Source organism: Carettochelys insculpta, chromosome 1, assembly GCF_033958435.1.
Source record: "Carettochelys insculpta isolate YL-2023 chromosome 1, ASM3395843v1, whole genome shotgun sequence".
Taxonomy (NCBI): domain Eukaryota; kingdom Metazoa; phylum Chordata; order Testudines; family Carettochelyidae; genus Carettochelys; species Carettochelys insculpta.
In genome coordinates this window covers 107,711,283-107,729,782 of record NC_134137.1, presented here as the reverse complement: position 1 = coordinate 107,729,782, position 18,500 = coordinate 107,711,283, and the positions used below count along the sequence as shown (strand labels likewise).

The 18,500-nt window shown below is 46.5% G+C and overlaps 1 protein-coding gene across 4 annotated transcripts in view; it reads left to right on the top strand.

Moving 5' to 3' along the window:
- The first annotated feature begins 1,741 nt into the window (after window positions 1–1,741).
- Window positions 1,742–18,500, top strand: part of DOCK9 (dedicator of cytokinesis 9) — a 278,961-nt gene continuing 262,202 nt past the window's right edge. For 3 of the 4 annotated variants that reach the window (XM_074989534.1, XM_074989526.1, XM_074989505.1), the window contains exon 1: window positions 1,748–2,031. In XM_074989534.1, coding sequence (XP_074845635.1) covers window positions 1,906–2,031 — 126 coding nt within the window. In that variant the 5' untranslated portion in view covers window positions 1,748–1,905. Of the gene's footprint in view, window positions 2,032–18,500 lie in introns of all 4 variants that reach the window. The other variant, XM_074989544.1, reaches the window with a different exon arrangement.

Below are 18,500 nucleotides of genomic sequence, written 5' to 3'. Positions count from 1 at the left end.
TTTTTTCAAATCTCAGATTAAATAGCATTTGTCTTTCTTGGTGACACCACTGAATTGTTCTTTTCATGCATGCAGTATAAATGATTTAACTCTGTAAAATGTTTCTGGACAGTTTGTGTGAAATATGCTTTATTAAAAATTTGATATTTCAAATAGTTACTCGCACAAATACTTTTATTCATGAGTAATGCCACTGAGTTCAGTAGTACCAGTTGTCTGTAAAGTCCCAGTGGAAATTCAGTAGGCCACCTCACCTGAAATAGTGACTTTGCTGTTTGCAGGGTCAGGCATTGAAGTCTGTTTTGCAAATATACATGTATGTAACTTAACTAAACTTTTTATCGATATGATTCAATCTCTAGAGAGCGGCAAAGTAAAACCATGGAAAAATTTTGATCAGAATTTGGGTGTATAATGCTGATACTGATGGTTGATAATGAATGAGACTGATTTTTCTAATCTGCTATAAAACGTTAATTGCTGTAGTCCTATTCTGAATCACTTTTTGAAATGTCTTCATTGGTTACATATTTATGTTGACATTTAAATATTTGTTTTAAATTTATATCAAATTTATCTATTGCAATTCACAAAACAACTGTAAAGAATCAAGGCATTGTTTGGTATGTAGTCTCAGACGATAACAGTGCTAGGCTGTAGCTCCACAATTATTAAGCAGTCCTGTAGTACCTTAGAGACTAACACCGTTATTAGGTCATGAGCTTTCCTGAGCAAAACCCAGCTCTTCAGATTAAAACAAACAATCTCTTTCATTAACTGGTCTTACCTTTTTTCTTTTTCTCCCCCTCCCCCTGTGCTGTATAAACCCTAGATTCTTTTTCTTCCCCCTCCCTTCCTTCTGTGCTGTGTAAATCTTAGATTCTGTTTGTCCTCTCCATTTTCATTTGAAGAGGTGGGTTTTACCCACAAAGCTCATGACCTAATAAATTAGTTAGTCTTTAAGGTACATAGGACTGTTTGTTATTGTATGCTATAGTTAACACTGTGATGCAGTTTCCTGTGTCTTCTTGCCGGGAACTTTAGTAGTATGATTCACACCTCTCAGCAACGACCTGGACCCCTCTGCTACCCTTACAGAATGGATTTGTGGGAAAGCTGGACTGTGGACTCAGTGCCCTGAGCCCAACTACAGTTAGTATATGGTGGAAATCTAACTTTACTGTGGTGGACAGACTTGGGCGTCCTTATCAGTCTGCCAACACCTAGATGCAGGCTCCCCAGCGCGACACCTCTCCCATAGGAGAGATGTACGAAACCCCAGCTGCAGGCAAATGACAGACAGGGAATTAATCCAGCGGCTGAAGATAAACCGCGCTACAACGCCCTGGCTCCTGTATTCGGAGATAAAGCATCCGCAGCCCGAAAGAGAGGGGAAGGGGCTCTGTCCCAGCCCCCACACTGCTCTCCACCCTCCCCCCATTCGTCGCAGGGAGCCAGGCCCCCCCCGTGCGACGAGAGACCACGACACGCCCAGCGCCGACGGGAACTTCCGGCAGCCTAGGGACCGGCGAAGTGAGGAGGGCGCAAGCGCTGCAGCCGGCCAGGTATTGCCGTGACCAATCCGAGGCAGAACCGGGGAACAGGTGTGGGCGGGGCTTGCGGGGCGGCCTCACCGTCGTCGCCTCCTCGGCTGCGCCAATCAGTGAGCGAGGCTGCGCCCTGGGCCCTCCTCTCCGGTGTGACTCAGTGTTTGGGATGGGAGCGCGGCGCGCGCTGGGAGCATGGGCTGAGCGAGCGAGGGAGGGGCCGCCTGAGAGGGCAGAGCCGCGCGAGCCGGCGCCCGCTGCGACAGTGACTCGCTGCCAACGGCCAGGCCATGGGGGCGCGAGGGGCCGCGGCGTGAGGGGGCGCGAGCCCCGTGAGGCGGCGGCGGCAGCGGCGGCCATGGCCATGTCGCAGGCGCTGGTGCCCCCGGAGACTCGGAAGTTCACCCGGGCGCTCAGCAAGCCGGGCACGGCGGCCGAGCTGCGGCAGAGTGTTTCCGAGGCGGTGCGGGGCTCCGTGTTCGTGGTGAGTAAGAGCCCGGCTGGGCAGCAACTTGCCCGTCCTCCCCAGCCCGCGAGCTCCGCTCTGCTCCGCTCCGCTCGGGCGGCTGCGGAGTCCGCTGCGGTGCGTGGCCTGCGCGAGGGAGGGACGGCCGGGACAGTTCCCGTCACTCCGCGCACAGGCGGCCGCCCCCGCCCCCTAGGCTGAGCTGGAGCTGGGCAGCGCTGCGAGTCTCCTCCGCCGGGGCCTGGTGCCGCTGCGCTCCCCCCATCCGCAGCGCGCCGACGCCCGCGGCCGGGCTGCCCCCCCGTGGGGCTGGGGCTCTTGGCCTGGGCTGTGGTGTCAGCGCGGCATTGATCCAGCCAGCGGCGCTCCTTGTGCGGGAGCGGGGTGCAGTCCGCGGCGCGGCGGGGGCTCTCCGCCGACACGGTGCTGGGAGTCGCCGGGCTCCTCGGGGCGGCTGCAAACTTCCATCCAGTCACAGCGCGTTTCCGTAGTCCTGTGCCTTGCGTGGGAGCGGGGTTGGGGGTGTGTCTGAAGCACTCCTATAGAAGGAGCTGCCATGGCACATGCTGTGCCTTCCTCTCCACAGGGGCGGCGGGCCTCCTTAGCTCTGTTCTGAAGTCTTCTTAACGCCCCACCGGTAAAGACCAGTAGTGTCGGCAATCGGGTTGTAATCGAACAGGGTCGTGAGGGGATTCACTAACTACTCTGGGAATATTCCTGGAAGGCTGTGAAGTTAGCCTATGTTCTGGCTGTACCACTGAATTCACACTAAGCCCTTGATGCTACATGTTTGTAAAACAAAGCAGCAGTCACGTAGCATTTAAAGACTAACAAAATATTTTATTGAGTGATGAGCTTTCCTGGGACAGAAGCACTTCTTCAGATCAGAGATGTTTATGTCACTATAACCACATCATTCAGAGGTGTGGAAAATCTACAACACAATGATGCCAGTATGTGACCTGCTGTGGATAGTGCTTTATTGAAAGGAAGGCTTCTGTTGTCATTGCCTGTGGGAAAAGCTTCAGCATAAGTAGGTTCATTGCTAAACATACAATTGCTGCTGCACCTGTGCAGCTGTAAGTGCACAAAAGCCCTGTGGTTAAGTCTACACTGGTACTTTAATTGTTAGAGGGTTTTTTTTTTTTTTTTGCACTGGAGGGAGGGCGAAAAGTTCCCCCCTTTAAGGATAGAAGTTTAAATAATGAAAGACATGGGGTGGGACCCTCATGGGCTGTGCTTCTGCCCACAGCCCTTGCTCAGCCAATGCTGGCCCATCCGCTGGAGCAGAGCCCTGCAACTGGCGGCAGTTTCTTCTTCGTGGTGGTCACTCAATAATGAGTAGGATGTCTTCAAGTCACCCTTCTATTTATGAGTCCATTGATGGCTGATCAGCCCCATTCTGGAGCTGCAGATCTTATCACAGAAAAGTCAGGTGTTAGTACCTGTTGGAGGGGCTCAGGGCAGTTTTTAGTGCTCTTTTCTTCTTCTCAGCCTGTCCTCATCTGCCTGCGGTGGGACCTCTCAAATTGTGCCACCCTGTATGGATTACCATTTTCCACCAGGGACGGTCTTGGGCAAGGTTTTCCCAAGTGTCAACACCGATGCTGCATTTTTTTCATGTGTGCCTTCAGCATGTCCTTATATCGCTTCCTTTGGCACCCAGCTCTCCTGTGTACTTCCTCCAACTCAGAAAACAGAATCTGTTTTGGGAAGCGCTGCTCAGACATCTGAACCACATGACCAGTCCCATGAAGTTGTTGATGAATGATAATGGCTTCAATGCTGGTCATGTTAGGCTCTTCCAGGATGTTAGTGTTCATGTGCCTATCATCCCAAGAAATATTTAGGGTTCTCCTGAGGCAGCATTGGTGATATTGTTCAGGTGCCTTCAAATGATGCTTGTATGTTGTCCAGATTTCACATGCGTATAGTAGTGTTGGAACAACCACTGCATGGTATAATGAGATAAAAGAGCTTTGTCTTGGGACAGCTGTCCCATTTTCAAAGACCCTTTGTCTCAGGCTGGTGAAAACAGAGCTTGCACAGCTCAGACGATGGAGGATTTCTGCATCAATGTCGATGTTAGTGGAAAGATGACTTCCAAGATATGGGAAATGCTCCATGTTTTCCAGCAGTTGTCCGTTGACTTCAGTAGAAGGTGCATGAGATTGTCCTGGCAGTGAAGGTTGGTGGCACCAGCAGAGTAACTGGTGCTGACCACTTGGTGAGATTCCCTCGTCTGGGATTTGTCACGTTCTGAGGGTGCTGTACCAGGGAATTACAGCCTATAGTTGTTCTCGCAATCCCTGCATTGCTAACTGTGCTGAAAGGATCAGCAGAAAAATAGTTAATATTGAATTTCTGTGTTCAGAACATATGACCTTACTGAGTCACACCAAAGGTCCCTCTAGCCCAGTATCCTGTCTGCCCACAGTAGCCAAGACACATGCCCTGGGGAATGAACAGAACAGGTAGTGCTCAAGTGATCCATGTGTTGCCTATTCCCAGCTTTTTTTAAACACAGGCTAAGGTAGGGTGAGCAGTAATTTTTGCTTTGCAGGGGAGGGACACTCCTCAAATTTTTGCAGTTATGGGCAGCACACTTCTGTTAATGGAGAGGGTGTGATGTCTGGGAATGAGCTCGTGTAGAGAGGGAGCTCTGGGTTGGGGATTGGAGTGTAAGAGGAAATATGGGAAGGAGTTTGCACCAGCTTGGAGCTCTTGGAGCTCTCCTGTGCTCAGAAAGTTAGGGTATGGGCGGGGGGGAGGGCTCTGGGATGGAATTTGGTGCAGGAAGGGACTCCAGGCGGGGGAAGGATTGGGATGTGGGAGGGGGTGCAGGATCTGTGAGGGAGTTCGGGTGCATGAAGGGGGTTCTGACCTGGGGTAATAGGTTAGGATGCAGGAGCGGGTGTGAGACCCCCTCACCCTCAACCAGGTAGCGATGCTTAGATAGCTGCAGCTGGCTGCTTCCAGGGATAGTGGTGTGGGGCTCTGTCTGAATGCCCTGCTGTGTGTGGAACTTTTAGCAGCCTGGAGAGTTATGATGGGCCAAACAGAAATGGCCAGTAGGCTGTATTTTGTTCAACTGTGATCCAGATAATACTTAGTCCTGTCCCAAGTGCAGGGAACTGGACTAGATGACCTGTCAAGATCCCTTCCAGTGGTATGTTTCTTATTATATAGACCTCTATTATATTCTCCCTTAGTCCTTTCTTTTCCAAGCAGAAAAATCCCATTCTTATAAATGTTGCTGATACGGAATCTTTTCTGTGCCCTTAAACATTTTTGTTGCCCTTTTCTGATTGGCTGTGGCTATACTAGTCCCTGCCTTTCGTAAGGGGTATGCTAATGACCTGATTTGGCAGATGCTAATGATGTGCTCCCATGAATATACAGTGCCTTATTAGCGTAATGGCAGCCACGCCTGTTTTGAAAGTGCCACTTTGGAAACACACATGCTCATGTAAACAGGGGTCTTCCGAAAGGACCCCCGGACTTTGAAAGCCCCTTCATCCCATTTAGTTTTGGGAAGAAGGGGCTTTTGAAGTCGGGGGGTCCTTTCAAAAGGCCCGTCTACATGAGCAGCATGTGTTTCCAAAGTGGCACTTTTGAAAGGCGCGCAGCTGCCATTATGCTGATGAGGCACTGCATATTCATGGGAGCATTATTTAGCATCTGTTGAAGTGGCTCATTAGCATACCCCTTTCAAAACGCAGGGGCTAGTGTAGCCATAGCCACTGAGTTTATATTTTATTATAGTAATGAAGAACCCAGTGAGAGGCTGTGTCTACACGACAGTGTTTGGTTGACGTAAATTACAATACCATACACCCACCAACTTTTGTTGATCTGCTGTGTGCTTGCACACTTGTCTGCTTGTGTTGATTCTACATATACCTTTCACTAATGGTTGCGCTGGTGGAAATTTTGGAGGCCCTGGGATAAATATGGCAGCGTGCCTTGTGCCACTGTCTGGCACAGTGCTACGTGGGACATTTTGCAGTAATTGTCCCAAGTATTTCTGGTTCAGGTTCCCACACTCCATCCCATAATACTTGTTCCAACCTATCATTTTTGCAGTATTTTTTAAAACTCTCATGTCCCATGTGACTTTACAGACTCTGCCATCTCTCAGGCAGAAGTTTGGATCCTGCAGTTCGCCATGCAATTCTCGTGACTGTTGCTAATGTGTGATATGCAATTCTCCATATATACAGAATTTCTCGGTCTTTTGGCGAAGATCACATGTAACTGGGAATGTGAGGAGGAGGAAGACAAATTATTCAGCCACCATGACAGGTTTCTGATTGCCCTCAGCAGCCCAACATATTTATGTGCTACCATTCAGGCAGTAGTTTCACATGATTTATTGATATTTGTGAGCTGAGAAACAAGCCCTGATTGGTGGGATCACATTGTAGTATAGTTTGGGCATAACAAGCAGTGATTGCAGAACTTTTGGATGTGAAAGTTCACTTTCCTAGATCTCAAGTATCGGAGGGGTAGCCGTGTTAGTCTGGATCTGTAACAGCAACGAAGGGTCCTGTGGCACCTTATAGACTAACAGAAAAGTTTTGAGCATGAGCTTTCGTGGGCATCTGATGAAGTGAGCCTGTGCTCACGAAAGCTCATGCTCAAAACTTTTCTGTTAGTCTGTAAGGTGCCACAGGACCCTTCATTGCTTTCCTAGATCTGTGTGCCAAACTGGCAGAATAGGAATGCAAGAATGAGAGCTTCATTGACTATAGAGAAGTGAGTGGTGATAGTGCTTGGGAAGCTTACACTGCTGGATTGCTGTGTGGTTAATTGTGCCTCTACTGAAGCAGTCACTCTCTCCAGTCATGGTCCTCTTCCATGATCATAGATGCATGGTACTCTAAAAATCTGTGTTTGACCAGAGCTGTAGAGACATGGGGACAGGACATTTTCATTGTCTACTTCTTTATTTGCCTGATTGGGGTCAGATGTTTAGCAGGTGCAGTGGGAGCACTTCAAGGCTGCTACATTAAAGGCTGCTGATAAAGACAGATACACCATTAGATTTACAGTCACAGTAGAAAGGGAAAGATACATTATTCCTCTAAATATCCTTCATTGCTAATTGTCACTTAAGCTTTTGGAGGATCTTGCAGCACTACGGTGTAGTTCAAACTATGGGGACTGTGGTGTGACAGGAATGGTGGTAATCTGCTGCATGGAAAGTTTAGATGTTAGGTGGTCTTAGCTATGAGCATAGGCAAGTGTGGTGAAGTATTTCACAGTAAGTGGTTTTCTGCCTAATATTTAATTCCTGGTGGAGTCAGGCAGAGAGAACCCAGCTTGTACTCTCTGTTGAAGCTGTCTGGATCTCTGTGCCGCTACCTGTTTGTGGAAATCACTGCAGAATGGGATGGGGAAGTTTTTGAAGTGATGGTGGTGGTAGTGGGGGACAGTTGCTATCTCTAGAAATGTTCAGGAGAGGATTGCAAGATATCTTAATGAAAATTTCATCAAGATCTCTCTCTTATTGCTGTTGAGAAAAAGTACACTGCATGGGCTTCTGTTCCTAGCCTAACAAGCCAACAGGTAAGGAAAACTGAATGTCACTTCCACTTCCTAGTATACAACATTGTGTACTTTGAATTGCTATGCTAATATTTTTGAGTTTATTAGTGTGTTACAAGTAAAATTAAGCAATCAAAAATCGGTGTGTGTGTTCTCTAAATGACCATATGGCATAGAAGCCACTGTTAAATGGGAAAGAAGGGCAGGGGGAAGAAAAGGAGATGGGATTTTGGACAACAAAAAAATAAGGAATAATATACACATTCTTTTATGAGCTCATAACCATTTCACCTGTGGACTCATCTGTGCTTATGCTGCAGAGCTGTCTTAATGCTAGCTGAGTTTTAAATAGTGATAGCTCACCTTCTGGTTTGTATCTCCCCCTTTGCATTTTGGCTGTGGGCTGCAGCAATCTCTGTGTTAGGCTCCAGCAAAGGTTCACAGTTGTATTTGGGTGCTGGTGCATGTTCAGGTCAAGTGTTGCCTGTACCTTGCTGTACAAGTGTCAGGTCTTCTGGACCGTGCCATGTTCATTTGCCTCCCTTGTGTGGTATGTCTGTCTTTCACAGAGCACAGCTATTCATCCCTTTTGTACCCCAATATTAGCTTTCCCTGCTCATAGATTTTTTTTTCCAATTGTTCCTTAACTGTATTTGAAAGTCTCTTCTCCCCGTGGGTAAGGGAAAACTGTGGCTTATTTTCTGGTCCTGGGAAGAGCATGTTTAATAGCTCTCTGTGAAGCCAGCATGATTGAATGCTTATGACAATGTGCAGTCAGGAGTAGGCACTTGAGAGGCGTGTTGGGAATTTAAGAGGAATGGGAATGTCTTACTGTTTCTGTGATCTCGAGGAGTGAGGTACAAACTTGTAAGTGGAATGACCACAGTCATGGGGACAGGAACGTGATGGGACAGCCGCTGAAGGACTGTCATGGTGATGCAGTGTGTACATTTAAAAAAAAAAAAAAAAAGCAGCAGCCCTGTAGTACTACTTTAAAGGCTAACAAAATAATTTATTGGGTGATGAGCTTTTGTGGGACAAACCTGCTTCTTCATTTGTATAGCATTAACATAAGTAAGCTGATTTGTGCCTCTGCATTGTTCAGAGAGGGTGGTGTTGGGTTGCTGTTAAAAAAAGAAAATTAAGTGTAAACACATATACAACAAGGTTGAAACAAGTCAACTTAAGTTGCTTGAACTTTGCAAGGTAGACATAGTCTAAATGTCTGTACCCATGAGTCTGTCAACTTGGTTAGCTAAGCCTTAGTGAAAGGACTGCTGAAAAAAGCTCTGTTTTATTCTAATGAATTTATTTAACTACACTAAACTGTTAAACTTGATTTGCTGCCTGGTTTCCACTGTCCACTAGTAAAAGGTGTTCGTGTGTGTGTTAAGTAGTGTGAGCATGAGGGTTTGGAAAACTCTGAGTAATGCATTTATTTATTCATTTAGTATTCTGAATTTTCATGGTCAGTCTGGCTGGCTAGACCTCCAGAACCTTTTCCCTGTGTCTTATTGATTTGTTAACTATTTAAGGTGTCCAGAACATTCTCTAGCTGTGGGTCTGCTAAAGAGTACAAGAGAACTGGCCTGTTGCTTTACTCTTTAGCAGGCTTGCAGGTAGTAAGTGCTGTCTGTAGTGCTACAGTTCAGCTGGGCAGGTGCAAGTTTTTGCAAAGTTTATCTTCACAGCCAGAACCAGGAAAGCAGTGGGACCCATGCAAGGGTCTTCTCACTTGAAGCAAAGATGCAGGGTAAGACTTCCATTGTACAAGTCTGTATGCAGGTGGTAAGGAGGGGAGAGCCCAACATATTACGCTATTGATATGGTTTGGTTGAGATATATATAATAAATGGTTTCAATTACAGCCTTTTAGAAGGACAGATGCAAGCCTTGTATTCTATTCAGCATAATCACTTCCTGGAACTAAGACACAATGGAGCTGTTACATGTGTCCCTGAGAACTGTCATAGAATGAAAATATTTGTGAGCTGCTGAGGATGGGAGGTTATTAAAAGATTCTTAAACTGCTATAATCATATTCTAACAGTAACAGAGAGAGAGCCATGTTAGTCTATATACTATCAAAACAAAAAAGCAGTCCAGTAGCACTTGAAAGACTAACAAAATATATTAGGTGGTGGGCTTTTGTGGGATTGACCCACTTCTTAAGACCATAGCCACACTCAATATTTAAGGCACAGAGAACCAAAAATAGTTATCAAGGTTGACAAATCAGAAAAACTGTAAGGTGGGCAAATCAGAAGAGCAGAGCGGGCGGTAGGAGGGGAGGGAAGTCAAGAGTCAGGTAAAACAAAGTATGTAAAAGAGTTCATATAAAGACCCACGTAGTTGGCATCCCGGTTCAAACCACACATTAGTGTGTTGAATTTGAATATAAAAGAGTGCTCCACACTCTCTCTCTGCAGCTGAATCTTTAAAGTTTCTTTTCAGTAAAACACAGACTTGCAGGTCATTAACAGAATGGCCCCCTCCATTCAAATGCTGGCTGACAGGCTTGTGAGTTAAGAGTTTTTTGATGTCTGTTTTGTGTCCATTCATTCTTTGTCAAAGCATGTTTACCATTTGTCCTGTATACAAAGTATGTCTGCATTGTTGGCACATGATGGCATATATGATATTTGGAGAGGAACATGAGAATGTGCCTGTTGTTCTGTGAATGACCTGGTTAGGTCCAGTAACTCAGAGATAGCCATGATAGTATATAGACAAACAAAAAAAGCAGTCCAGTAGCACTTTAAAGACTAACAAAATAATTTATTCGGTGGTGAGCTTTTGTGAGACAGAACCACTTGAAGCGCTACTGGACGGCTCTTTTGTTCTGGTTAGGTCCAGTGATGGTATCTCCACAAGAGATTTGTGGACAAAGCTGGCAATGAGGCTTGTTGCAAGGAAAAGTTCCAGGATTGGTGGTATTGTGGTATAGTCTGTGTTTGCGGGTGAGAATCCTCCTAAGGTTGGTGGGTTGTCTGTAGGAGAGAACAGGCCTGTCACCTCCAGCCTTCTGGAGTGTGGCGTCCTGATTAAGGTTGGGTTGTAGGTCTTTAAGGATGCATTGTAGTAGTTTGAGTTGGGGGCTGTACATAATGACCAGTGGTGTTCTGTTGTTGGCTTTTATGGGCCTATCTTGAAGTAGCTGGTTTCTGGGTATTTGTCTGGCTCTGTCCATTTGGGTTTTTTTACTTCTCCTGTTGGGTAATTCAGGTTTATGAATATTTGGTAGCGATCGTAGGATCAGAGCAAATGCAACTACCTAAGGGCTTGACTGTAAACAATGGATCTTGTTGTGTGTGCAGGATGGAAGCTAGAAGCGTGTAGGGAACTTGAGCGATCAGTGGGTTTCCGGTAGTGTGTGGTCCCGATCAGGACCTTGATTTGTACTGTAGCGTCCAGGAAATGTATCTCGCGTGGAGTGGTGGAGGCATAAGTTGATGGTGGGGTGCAGATTGTTAAAGTCTCTGTGGAATTCTTCTAGAGTTTGCATACAAAATCCTAAAGATGTCATCAATGTGTATCGTAAGTAAAGGAGGGATGGTAGGGGATGAAAGCTGAGGAATAATTGTTCTAGGTCAGCCATAAATATATTAACATATTGTGGAGTCATGCGGGTGCCCATAGCAGTTCCACTAATCTGGAGGTATAAGTTATCCCCAAATCGGAAATAATTGTGGGCAAGAACAAAGTTAGAGGTCAGACGCCAGATTGGCTGTGGTGACATCAGGGATGATATTCCTGCTCGCTTGTAATCCATCTTCATGTGGCATAATAGTGTGCAGAGCCTCTACATCCATGGTGGCAAGAATGGTGTTGTCAGGAAGTTTTCCAATGTTTTGTAATTTCCTCAGGAAGTCAATGGTATCTCAGAGACAGCTGGGAGAGTTGGTGCCATAGGGTTTGCGGAAGGTGTCTACATTAGTGGATAGTCCGGTGGTAAGGGTGCCAATACCAGCAATGATAGGGCATCCAGGGTTTCCGGGTTTGTGGATTTTGGCAAATAAATAGAATAATCCAGGTTGGGGCTCAGATGGTGTGTGAGTGAATAAGGTTCCGTGTAGCAGCAGGGAGTTCTTTAAGTAGTTGTAATTTCTTTTGGAATTCCAAAGTGGGATCAGAGGAGAGAGGTCTGTAAATGTGGTGTTAGAAAGTTGTCTGCCTACCTCCTGTTCATAGTCTCAACTATTCATGATGATAACAGCACCCCCTTTGTCAGCTGGTTTGATTATAATGTCTGGGTTATTTTTGAGACTCGGGACAGTATAGTGTTCAGCATAGTTGAGATTGTCTCTCGTTTGGTATTGTTTTGTGTATAATGTCAGTCTGAGCACAGTTGCGGAAGCATAGTACGAAAAAATCCATACTTTCATTACGACGGTCTCTGTACCAATCTTTGTAGTGGATTTGTAGTGGGGGAGTCCACGTAGAGTTGTTCGTCTTTTGGTGTTGGGGTGGGAGGAGGAGGTGGGGTCAAGAGAGTCAGACTGATGTTCTAGGTGTATTGAAAGAATTGCTTTAGACCAAGATGGTGAAAGAAGGCTTCAGTGTCACCAGTGAATTGTATTAAGTTCATGGAGGAAGTTGGGCAGAAAGAAAGACCTGGGATAAGAGAGAGACTTCTGCTGGGCTGAGATTGTAGCTGGAAAGGTTAACAATATTGTCTGTTGAGTTGTGGTTGTTGTATACCTCAGGATATTTTGTTAGTCTTTAAAGTGCTACTGGACTGCTTTTTTGTTTTGATATTCTAACAGTTACCTATGTAGCAATAGTTCTTTAAGTTAGCCTGAAGTGTCTCTTTTCTGATGCTATCAATTTTGTTCTATATTGGCTCATTTTTTGTGATGATGTGCTCATCTTCTGAAACTTGTAACATTCGAGTTTTTCTATTCCTTGGTTAAAGGTTTGTAAAAGGCTTCTTCAGTAGTGGAGTACCTGCACAGGGAAATGTGAAACAGATGACAAAAAAAGATCTCTTGCTTTCACAAAGTAAGGAAACTGAACAACTTAATATGTTTCCCACTAAATCTTGAGTATGTAATTGATTGAAGGGAAACGTTTCTCCAGTTTTCTAGCAGACAATTATAGTCATCCAGTCACATTTCAGTCAGGCATGGCTTTTGTGTAAGGCAGTTTGAACTGAATTACAGTAACTGTTACTTGGGCTGTGGGGATTACTACACATAGTTATCCAGGAAAGAGAGAATGTGGCTGTTGACCAGAAAGAAGGTGGAATCAGGAAAGAGATAATGAGCTAAGCACTTGCTCAAAGGTGCTGCAGTGATGCTGGCTTTACTTGGAGTATGGAAAGACCTCTGAAACCTGAAATATGAGGCTTGCTTGCAGCTTCTGTTTTTTCCTATTACTGTTTCAGAAATTGTAGTTCTTGCTTAGTTCTAGGCACCAATCTCTGTAGTGGATTTGCTGTACTAACCTGAGATGGAGGAAGGGCGAAAGGAATGGTTTAAAACTGATTCTTGGCCCAGGGCATGGGTTGTTGACCTTGTCCAGTGATAAACAGGGTCAGAGTTTAAGCCCATTCTCAGCATATCAATGCTTTGCCCTCTCCCCTGTCCTCCTTTAGAGCTGTTGCTGCATGGGGTGCAGTCTGTCTTGAAGAATGCAGGGTCTATTTGACTGCTTGTCTAGAGCTGAGGCCTCTGTCACCAATGACTTCATAATGTGGTAAAGGGCATGCTTCTTCCACATGGAGAATGAAAATTTCAAGAGCTGATATCCATGCAAATAGACAGTTTAAAATTGTCATTCTGGCAAAACACTGCAGTTATGTCTTTGTATCTAGAAGGCAAAATTCCTGTAAATGAAGAATACTGAACAGTTTTCTGGTGGACAAACAAAGTTCTGTCTTAAGTATTCTACACCTGTATCCAATGTATTAATAAATATTAAAATGCCGTTACGTCTCTGGGAAGGTTTGTAAAATTGTCAAGGCATCTCTCTTCTCCCTCTTCTCCTCCTCCCCCCCCCCCCCCCCCCCGCTGATAAGATGTTACGATAAAAGCCTGTGCAATTTAACATCTGAAATAGTAGACCAGTGGTGGGAAATCTGTTGTCTGTCAAGGTTCTGTTTGTGGCCTGTGCAGCATTTTATTTACTATAGCCCATGCACAGGGTTGCCAGATTGTTCTAATTTCTATCCGCATAGTAGCTTTCCTATCTGCATGACTCAAGTGACATGCACATAAAGCAAGGGCTTGTCAAGTGTAGTGCATGCTGATTGCATGCAACATTGGCTATGCTGTGCATTCCCTCTGCATACAAAGTACTGCTGTGGGTCAGGTGCCTCATCTTTCAAATTCCAGGTACGCAAGCGCAGCTAGCAAAACTACTCTATTCCAAGAGACCATCTTGGTTATGACAATCTTGTGTTTCGCTGAGATGAAGAATACCACCTCATACATTTTTTTAGTCTTTAAGGTAATACAGGACTGTCTGCTATTTGTGAAGCTACGGACTAACACAATACCCCTCTATTAACTATGCAAGGCTGTGAATTTAGCTGTTTGGAGTGGAAATCCGTCAAGTACATGATGTCTGTCTGTATCTGTGCAAGTTTCTTCATCTTCTTCTTGAAGTGCAAACAGATAAACATCATACCCAATAGATTGAAAGTGAAAAATCCCTTACAATCAATGCACCACTCCAATTACAATGTGGGATTATGCCACATACTTTCAAAGAAACTGGAAAAACTACTTAATCACTCTCTTTTTTTAATAACAAACAGGAAAATCAAGAATGACCCTAAACTAGAAACTCATCAATAATCAAGCTTCCACAAACTGCCACATGGCAGGACTTTACTAACACAAGATAAGCACTTTACAATGTTCACTTCCCTTCCCTAAAGAAGAAAAAGGACAATAAGCTATTTAAACTCCTTCATGGCACAGGCACCTACAACTAGGACAACCTCAACTCACAGAAAACATTAATTTTTCCAGCTACAAACTTGGTCCTGCAGAAGTCTCTTCTATCTCAGGGACTATTTCTTCCCCACTATCCCTACACGATACAGTTCTGTGGTGACACAGAAGCCTGTTTTTGCTATCTCCATCTGAAGAAATACTTCCAATGCACCAATGAACATCACAGCGAGAACATCATCGTAAACCCTTGAGATACATGCAACCAAGTTGCACGTGTCTAGGTTTAGTGCGACTATCGCCCCAACAGGAGTGGTTTCCTGCTCCAGTCAGCAGTGGCAGCCACTCCTGTCAGAGGTGACAGCCGAAGGTCAGTCTGCTGTCCTTGACAGGAGCGGGGAAACTGCTCCAGGCAGGGGCAGCAGCCTGACTCTTGGCTGCCACCCCAATAGGAGCAGTTTCCTGCTCCCGGGAGTGGCGGGGAGCTGGGAGCAGGCAGCAGCCTGGCTCCTGGTTCTCCTCCCCTTGCAGAGCTGGGAAACTGACCAGCCATGAGTTGCTTTCTGGTACCTGGCTCCCTGCCATTCTGGGAGCAAGGACACAGATCAGCTCTGGTGGGCTGGTCAGTTTCCCTGCAAGCCCCGGGAGAGCTTGGAACCAGGCTGCAGCCTGGTTCCCATCTCCCCTTGACTTATGCAAAAATTTGAGTTACACAGCGATTGCAGGAATGCAACCCCTGCATAACTTGGGTGTTTACTGTGCTAGATCCCTCCTCCCAACACCACAAGAAGGAATCTGTGTGGACTCAACCTGAAGGTCATGATCATAGTCTGGACTTCCACAATGAATGCTTCCACAAATGTGCACAGGCTGACATTGTGAACAAACTATACCATATGATGCATAACCTCAGCTGTGCTGAATGCAATGCTTATCAATAGCCTCAAAAACAACCCTGACATAATAATCAGAGGCCAACAAAGGGGGTGCGTAGTCATCATGAATAGGTCAGTCTATGAATAGGAGGTAGCCAGGCAACTCACCAGTATCACATTTTACAAGCCTCTTTCCTCTTATCCACTGTGGGAATATCCAAAATAAACTACATTATTTACTCAAGAAATTCTCTGCTTCAGCTCAGGACCAAATTCACATATGTACTCAGAGCCCCAGCCCAGGAGTATTCTGTCTGCTAACCCAAGATCCATAAACCTGGAAACCCCAGATGTCCTATCATTTCAGGTATTGACACCCCTACAGCAGGACTGTCCTGCTATGTTGACTCCCTCCTCAAACCCTATGTTACCAGCACTTGTAGCTATTTCCAGGACACCACTGACTTCCTGAAGAAATTACAGAACATAAATAATCTTCCTGAAAACATCATCCTCGCCACCATGATGTAGAATCTGTCTACACCAATATTCCACATGAGGATGGACTATGAGCTACTAGGAGCACCATCCCCAATGCTGCTGCAGCACATCTGGTGGCTGAGCAATGTGACTTTGTCCTCACCCAAAACTATTTCTGATTTGGGGACAATTTATATCTCTGTCAGTGGCATTGCTATGGCCATCTGCATAGCATAGCATCTGCATTCACAATATGCCAATGTATTTATGGCTAACCTAGAACGTTTCCTTAGCTCCTTTCCCCAGCACTTCTTCTCTATCTACACTACATTAATGATATCTTCATCAGATGGGCTCTTGAAGAATTGCATAGGGATTTCAACAGGTTTCTCCCTACTCTCAATTTCAGCCTTGATCATTCCACACAAGAGATCCATTTCCTGTACACTACAATGCAAATCAATGAAGGTCACATTAATGCCAATCTATACTGGAAACCCACCAACCACGGTTCTTTACATATGTGCCTCCAGCTTCCATCCAAGACAAATCACATGATCCATTATCTACATCTTGGCTCTGAGATGGAACTATATCTGCTCCAGTCCCATCGACAGACAAAATACAGTAAGGCCTGGGAGTATGCGAACTCAGAGTATGCGTCCTCGCTCTTACGCATCCGACCCTGATTCCTACTGTAAAGTGTGTACCGTGATTTCCGGTTTTGCTTAAGTGGCTCCTCCTGCCCTGGCTTAACCTTCCTCAGCTCCACCTGGCCCCAGAGCAACTCACCCCCCCCCCCCCAGCTCCACTCACCACCCTCCCGCAGCTCCGGCTCATCCCACACGCCCATGCCTGGCTCTGGCTCACCACCACTTTCGCATGGCTCAGCTCAGCTCACCCCCCCACCCACCTGGTTTAAACTGCCCGCAAGCAGCTCTGATTCAAGCCACTGCCCGCCCCCCCACCGGCTTATATGCCGCCTGCCTCCCTCCTCCCGCAGCTCTGGTGCAACCCCCTTGGCTCACAAGCTGCCCACTCGCCCCCTGCCCCACGTGGCTCTGGTGCAACCCCCCGGCTGCCTCACAAGCTGCCTGCCTGCCTCCCTCCCCCTGCAGCTCCAGTGCAACCCCCCCCCCCCCGGCTCACATGCCACTCGCTTCCCCACCCCTAACACCCTGCACAACTCTGCTGCAAACCCCTCTGGCTCACAAGCCACTCGCTCGCCTCTCCCTCCCACCCTACGCATGTCCGCTCCAACCCCCCTGCCAGCTCACAAGCCGCCTGCCAGCCTCCCCACCCCTGCGGCTCCAGTGCAACCCTTCGGCTCACAAGCCGCCCACCCAGTCACCCATCCACCCCGCATGGCTCCAGTGCAACCCCCTGCCAGTTAACCCCCGTGCACGTCTCTGGTTCCGGCTCAACTCCCCGCTCCCCTGCAGCCCAGCTCACCACCCGTGCCGAACTCCACCCTTCACTCACCCCCCTGCAGCCCTAACCCATCCCAGGCTTAACCCTCCCCAGCTGCCACCCCCAGCCCAGGAGTTACCTTTCTGCTGCTTCCCTGGCTGCAGAACATGTGTTCTGCCGGGGAAAAAGCTGGACCCCCACTTACACGAACTCCGGGTTACGCGAGGGTGCATGGAATGGAACCCTCGCGTACTCTGAGACCTTACTATACTAAAAGATCTTTATCAAGCATTCATAAAACTTAGTTACCTGCTGTGGAAACTAAAGAAACAGATTGACAGAGCCAGATGAGTACCCAGAAGTCGGCTATTTCACAATAGGTTCAGCAAGGAAAATAACAGGCTACCACTTGTCATCATCACCCATCCCCTCAGATTAAACCCCTCCAGTGCATCATTAACAGTCTGCAGCCTATACTGGAACACGATCCCTCACTCTCACAGGCCTTGGGTGACAGGCTTGTCCTCTGCTATAAACAGCTGCCCAACCTAAAGGCAATACCAACAGCCATGCTCCATTCCACAGAAACAGTAACCCGGGCACCTACCCTTGTAACAAACGCTATTGCCAGCTGTGTCTACACATACAGTAAACTCTTTCGTATCCAGCACACCTGGGACCTGGAGATTACCAGGTATTCAGATATTCTGGGTAATAGAGAGGTATGTCTAGCAATGCATAACACTAAAGAAAAATCAGATTAGATATTAAGAAACAAAGGTGTGCAGAGTAGTTTGTTTACCAACGGCAGTAGTACTATACACTGTAAACTTATACTGTATTTGCTGTATTTATTTATATTTACTTTCACTATACTGTATTTACAGAAAACATAACTAAAATTTACTTCTGGTTAAAATGTTGGTTATTGGAGAGTTCTGGGTGGTAGAATGCTGGATATCAAAGTTCACTGTATTATATGCACATACCCGTAACAAGGGTGAGGTGACTGAGACACTTGCTTCAGGTGCCACACCTCAGGGGGTGCAGTTAGCTGGCTGGGCAGCTCCATCTGGGCTGCATGTGGCTCCTAAAGAGCGATTTGCAGCTTATGCTGCCGGCAGCTGCTGCTGCTGAAGGAGCAAAGACATCAGCAGCTCAGCTGGGCAGGGGCACTCCTGGGCGAGGGCGTGGGGGCTTGCGGGCAGCAGCAGTAGCTGCCAACAGCATTAACAAGCTGCAAATGGCTCTTAAAGAGCTGAATGGAGCTGCC